Source organism: Nycticebus coucang, chromosome 1 (genome assembly GCF_027406575.1).
Source record: "Nycticebus coucang isolate mNycCou1 chromosome 1, mNycCou1.pri, whole genome shotgun sequence".
Classification (NCBI taxonomy): domain Eukaryota; kingdom Metazoa; phylum Chordata; class Mammalia; order Primates; family Lorisidae; genus Nycticebus; species Nycticebus coucang.
The window spans coordinates 131,159,362-131,165,361 of record NC_069780.1 but is presented as its reverse complement, the minus strand read 5'-3'; the positions used below and the strand labels follow the sequence as shown (position 1 = coordinate 131,165,361).

Genomic DNA, 6,000 nt, shown 5'->3' with positions numbered 1-6,000 from the left:
GAAGGAGCCAACAGAAAGCACAAAATATAAGAAAGGTACAGATCTTTTGTAACATAGATTAATTACACCTTTCTGCGCAACAGTCCAATACATGAACCAATACATCTCATAAGAGGAACAAGATAGTGGTGCACAATGTAGAATTTTATGAAGCACTCTTGAAAATTTCAAGTACACTGATACTTATGACTTGTCTCATAGTATACTATTTCTAAACCATTCAATTTCTTTCCAGCTAATGTACTCAAAGGAGCTTCAAGGACTAAATGATCTGATTAACCCTTCAATACCAAATGCTTCACAGCTCTTGCTCTCACATACCTGTCAAGTTTATACTAAGACCCTAATGCCATCAAAAAAGGATTAATCTGTTCTTGGTTTATCTAAATGACCAAATAATAAGATTTAAGTGATAACTAGCTGTAAGATATGTCCTTATTAAATTTGATAGGATTTTTAAAAAGCCAAGTAATGTAATGAAGTTTGCAAAGTGATTTAGATTAAACAGGTTTGACTGCTCAATTTGGAAGTGATTCAGTGCACAGGTACAGGTATAAAAGCAATTTTTAAATATTAGGCTTTGAATGCTGCTGACCAGCAAGTTAAAAAATGCTAAGTGAACATTATGATATATTGTTTTAACCCATTTCTATTACTCATCAAATAAACGTTATCTTTATTTTAGCAGTGTGCTGTTTTTCCCCTCCCCACAAGTTTCATTACTTCTCAATGAAGTGTTGACATGACTTATCAACAAGGAACAAAACAGGAGAAAGGAAAGACAACCTAGTTCTTAGGATGTTAATACTCATCCAGAAATGTAAATGTCCCAAAAGCCCAGCCAGAAAGCTCCTGTCCAGGACCACTGAGGGAATAATTTGATTTACTTGGACTGATTTTACCATAGCTATGAAAGCACATCAGTAGGGCTTGGGAATGCTCTCAATGGCATTAAAACCAGCCTGATTTGGCCTTTTCACTCATTCTATACCTTGCATTTTTCTTTCTTTATCCTATGCACACTTATACTTAGAGATGACGTACTATTTGCTGTACAGAAAATACAATGATGTGTTAGGCTTACTACTTATATCTGTCACATGTATGCCTTTGTTTCGCGGGTCTTCACTAGGGAAACTTGTGTATATTTGTGCAAGGACTACAGGCATATTACAAAAAATAAGTGATTACACTTTACCATGACACCTTTTAACTTCAATATGTATATATGCGCGTATTCACTGAGATAATCTGATACTTAAGACGTTGAGAGAAATATATATATCTATAATGACAATAAACAGAAAAAATTTATATATTATATTAGGCAGTGTTTTTCACAACCTAAGAGCAAGTGGTGAAATCAACTAGTGGTCATGATCACTATTAAAAAAATGTAACAGAATAGAAAACAGTAAAGGAATTGTACATGGTGAGGATACATATTTTCTTACCTACATATATCCACACCCATATATATGTACTAGATCACAATGGAAAATGGGTTTCTTATTGCAGTCTGTGGTCAGAACAGTTTGAAAAGCACTGTATAAAGTCTGTTTGTGTTGCGATGGAATCCTTCCCAGCACTCATCCTCTCACTGAAGAAGTGTTCTAGCTTTCCACTCAATCTATAAATGTTTATTGAACAACTACTGTATGTTAGTTAAGAATCAGATGTTGGGGCAGGAAGAAAAGACAAAATTACTTTTGGCAATTTCTACTCACGTGTATTGTTACACAGAAGATTTTAAATAAAAACTTAAAAACAAGTTAATGCTGTATCTATTACTACTGTTATTTTAATGTGCCTCTTGATAGCCATAAATACATAAGTGCAAGGTGCCCAAAATTCCTAGAAATCAAACTTTCACAGAATGTTATGTTTCGTGGGCTTCTCATTAGTACCAGGAGAGAAAGCTAGTATAAAATCTATAGTTGAGACAAGAAATCTCTAAAGATTTCTTTCATCTACCTTGCCATTGATTTCTTCTTTTTTAGGCTTTTGGCAACAAAATAATTTTTTCAGCAACCAACATTTGGGTCCTGGCTACAAAACTCCATCTTCAGTGTTTCCTTTGTCTTTTCCCTGGAACATAAATATAAAATATATATATGTATGTATAAATACAAATATATATGTATATATTTAATGTTCTGTTCTCTTTAAGCTTTAAATGTTCAAGAAACCATTCACTATATGTATGTGTGTGTGTGTATATATCCATATAATGAGATGTGATACTTTAAATAAAATCCTATTTGAAAAATTAAATACTACCCCCTACCACAAGCCAAACTATTGTTCTGGTGCTTGATTCCAACCATAAAATCTGAAGGGCTTCAATTCCTTCAGAATCTAAAGGAGATGCTCAAATCTCTAACATTAAAGTCAATTATTAAATTTTATACTATAATTATAATTAGTTTTTATTTTCTCAACTCTTCCTTTCCTTACTTCAAATACTTTTAAAATGGCGTGTACATGTTATGAGATGACATTTCAATTTAGAAATTCTTCTGATATACACTATTTTCTGATGAAGTAATTTTTGGCTTATATAAATAAGAATTTATTTTATAAGTGATACAGTTGATGCTTTATATAACAACAGAAGCCATTATAAATAACATTAGGAAAGAATATTGTTCTCTTTTCTGATCTTGATGGATTTAATAAACACATGTTAAGATTTCTAGAGATTATTTGCAACTTGAAAAATCAGACCAACCATACTACTACTGTATGACAGCACGATTTTTTTTTTTTTTTGTAGAGACAGAGTCTCACTTTATGGCCCTCGGTAGAGTGCCATGGCATCACACAGCTCACAGCAACCTCCAACTCCTGGGCCTAAGCGATTCTCTTGCCTCAGCCTCCCGAGTAGCTGGGACTACAGGCACCCACCACAACACCCAGCTATTTTTTTTTTTTGGTTGCAGTTCAGCCGGGGCTGGGTTTGAACCCGCCACCCTCGGTATATGGGGCCGGCGCCCTACCGACTGAGCCACAGGCGCCGCCCAACAGCACGATTTTAAGTTTTCTTTTTTTCCAATTGTGAGTTTAAAAATTTTAAATGCTATCAGTAGTATTTCAGTTTATTGTATCAATGCTCATGGTAGGCTGATGATAAAAGGCTCACACACATTTTCTACAAAAACAGGAAGACTAAATAAGTTGTCATTTATTTTTGCAAAATAAACTCAAATGATTAGGTAAGAGGTTTAGAATTGTACTGGAAAAATACTTTGTGATAAAATGATACTTTTTTCCCAATCAAGATAATCAAAGTTTGGCTATGGCCAGTGTATGCTGGAGCGGGCTCAAATTTTCCAAGTTCTGTGTGTAGTGATGTCACATTAGTAGCTTGAAATTAGTCACAGTGGGAATATTTATACCACAGAAATCAACAAAAGCTATAAATCAGAGGTTCCCCTCCCATTTTCAGGAGACTTTAAACATTTCCCAGCACGTGACTGATAATAGTCACTCATGTTTTAAAATATATATCTCTTCTTGGCCTTTTGGCTAAGATCAAGCATAATATTTTAAAATATAATTCAATTCTTCCTTGCATGTGTGTCTTTTTTTAAAAAGAAGATATAAATATTTCTCATTAGTTTATAGCAGTGGAAATGTTAGGTTTTTCTTCTGACAGGATAAATATACAAGTCTTATTCATAGTTCACAAAGTAACTTTCCTTTTTATTGTTCTTTGTTTCTTACTGGTTATACCCTATTCAGAATAAACAGCTTAAAATATGTATATATGTATTTTTTAAAGACATGGTCTCACTATGTTGCCCAGACTGGAATGCAGTGGCTGTTCACAGGCATGATCATTGTGGACTACAGCCCTGGAGTTCTGGGTTCAAGTGATCCTCCTGTTTCAGCCTTCCAAGTAGTTAGAAATACAGGCATGCACTAAAATGTGTGGCTAAAAATTAGATTTTTATCTGAAAAAATGGTATCCTATTTTTAACTTGATCCACGCTTATCAAACAAAATATCTAGATTTCAAACAGAACTTAACAGATTTTAATTCTATTATAAAATCTATGTGATTTAATAATAAAAGGTGAATTAAAAATTTTTGTAAGGTATGAAATAAACTATTTTATTAGATGAATTCATTTATTTGACACATTAAATAGGCAAAGATAAAATATTTGCAACCTCATAAAAAGAATCACTTTCTCATACTACTTGAACACAGCACTGGTTAAAAACAATGAATTGTAGAATGGACCCCAGGATTTTATGCAAAAAAAAAACACCCTGTACAGGAAGATTTCAGGCTTCTAACTTCACTGAATCCAGTACTAAACGTGCTTCTTTATATTCTTCAGCTTCTTCCAAGTCTTTTTCACTTTCCTGAAATAAAACATAATAAAAAATAAGTTTATCTTTTTCAAATTTCAAATATTATAAATCATTAACATAACTCAAAAGTTAAGAGAAAATGACCCTAAGCGTCACCCACATTTATTTTAATTCCACAAGTTTCTCATAGTTCTGCTTTTGTTTCACTGTATATTTTATATAATATATTGTCACATAAAAAGTAACATGGCCACCTAAAGCTATTGGCATTAAATAATTAAAGTAAAAACCTCAGAAAAATTTTATTCTCATTTTGTCAAAATATCATCATTTGGCCTGAATATTTGACAATATTCAGACCAAAATAATCCTCCAACTACTCACAAATTAGAAAATTCAAAGATTGAATTGCCTGCTTGCTAATGATATTACATAATCTATACTAAAGGAAACAAAAAACAACATCTTTCCTTTTCTCATATTAAGATTAAGTTTTTCCATGATTCTGATTCTAAACGGAAACTTTTACCAATATACTATAATCATAACAGACAAATGAAATAAGATCATCTAAATTATTGTACAACGGAAATTTTGCTTTATTTATTTTTTATTCTCTCAGGGCTTTTTTTTTTTTTTTGTAGAGACAGAGTCTCACTTTATGGCCCTTGGTAGAGTGCTGTGGCATCACACAGCTCACAGCAACCTCCAACTCCTGGGCTTAAGCGATTCTCTTGCCTCAGCCTCCCGAGTGGCTGGGACTACAGGCGCCCGCCACAACGCCCGGCTATTTTTTGGTTGCAGTTCAGTTGGGGCCGGGTTTGAACCCGCCACCCTTGGTATATGGGGCCGGCGCCTTACCGACTGAGCCACAGGTGCTGCCCGTGCTTTATTTTTAAGTAAAGTTATGGTTATTAATTTGTGCCAGGCCAATATAAGATGGAGATACACAGTTACAGAGAAGAGAGAATAAACGATGTGTATTTAATATGAAAACTCAGAGCAAAAAGACTGAGAATTTGCTTAACTCAAACTATAGATAAGGATTTTTCAAACGTCTACATTATACCTTCAATATGTCTTTGTTTTCTGTCAGTAAATATAAGCTCTTTGAGGGTAGAGATATTGTTGAATACATCTTCATTCACAAATATATCATCCAAAGATATCTTTTTTTAAAGCAATTTCTATTATTTTCCCAGCTACTAGATTTATTTAAATTGTCAAGAAATACAAACGGTGTTTCCTGTCTTAGGTAGTATTTTAACACAGTAATTATTTCCTGCTTTATCTACCTTTTATATCATGAGGCATTTATACCAGCAAGTAGAAGTGTTATTCAGCTTCAAGTTAGTATGAGGGGACTGCTTATATTACCAGGTTTTACTTCCTGTGCTCTCAAATTGACTTAGGTTTGAATCTAAAAGAATTCAGATCCTTCTAATAAGGATTCAAATTCATTTCAAATACTTGATATTTTTAAATTTCAAACACTCAACTCACCCTTAATGTGTCAAAAAGAACTTAATGTATAAAAACCAAATAATTCAAGATACTGCTGGACAATATTGTTACTATCATAACTCAAATACATTTAACTAAGTTTAAATAAATATAATAAATATACTAGAAAATAACTCAAAACATAATTTAAACTTCATTATTTATTTAAAAATA

General features: G+C 32.9%; 1 protein-coding gene across 2 annotated transcripts in view; it reads right to left on the bottom strand.

Moving 5' to 3' along the window:
• Window positions 1–4,120: 4,120 nt before the first annotated feature.
• Window positions 4,121–6,000, bottom strand: part of TBCA (tubulin folding cofactor A) — a 63,513-nt gene continuing 61,633 nt past the window's right edge. For both annotated transcript variants that reach the window (XM_053588031.1, XM_053588041.1), the window contains exon 4: window positions 4,121–4,374. In XM_053588031.1, the coding sequence (XP_053444006.1) occupies window positions 4,294–4,374 (81 nt within the window). In that variant the 3' untranslated portion in view covers window positions 4,121–4,293. The remainder of the gene's footprint in view (window positions 4,375–6,000) is intronic.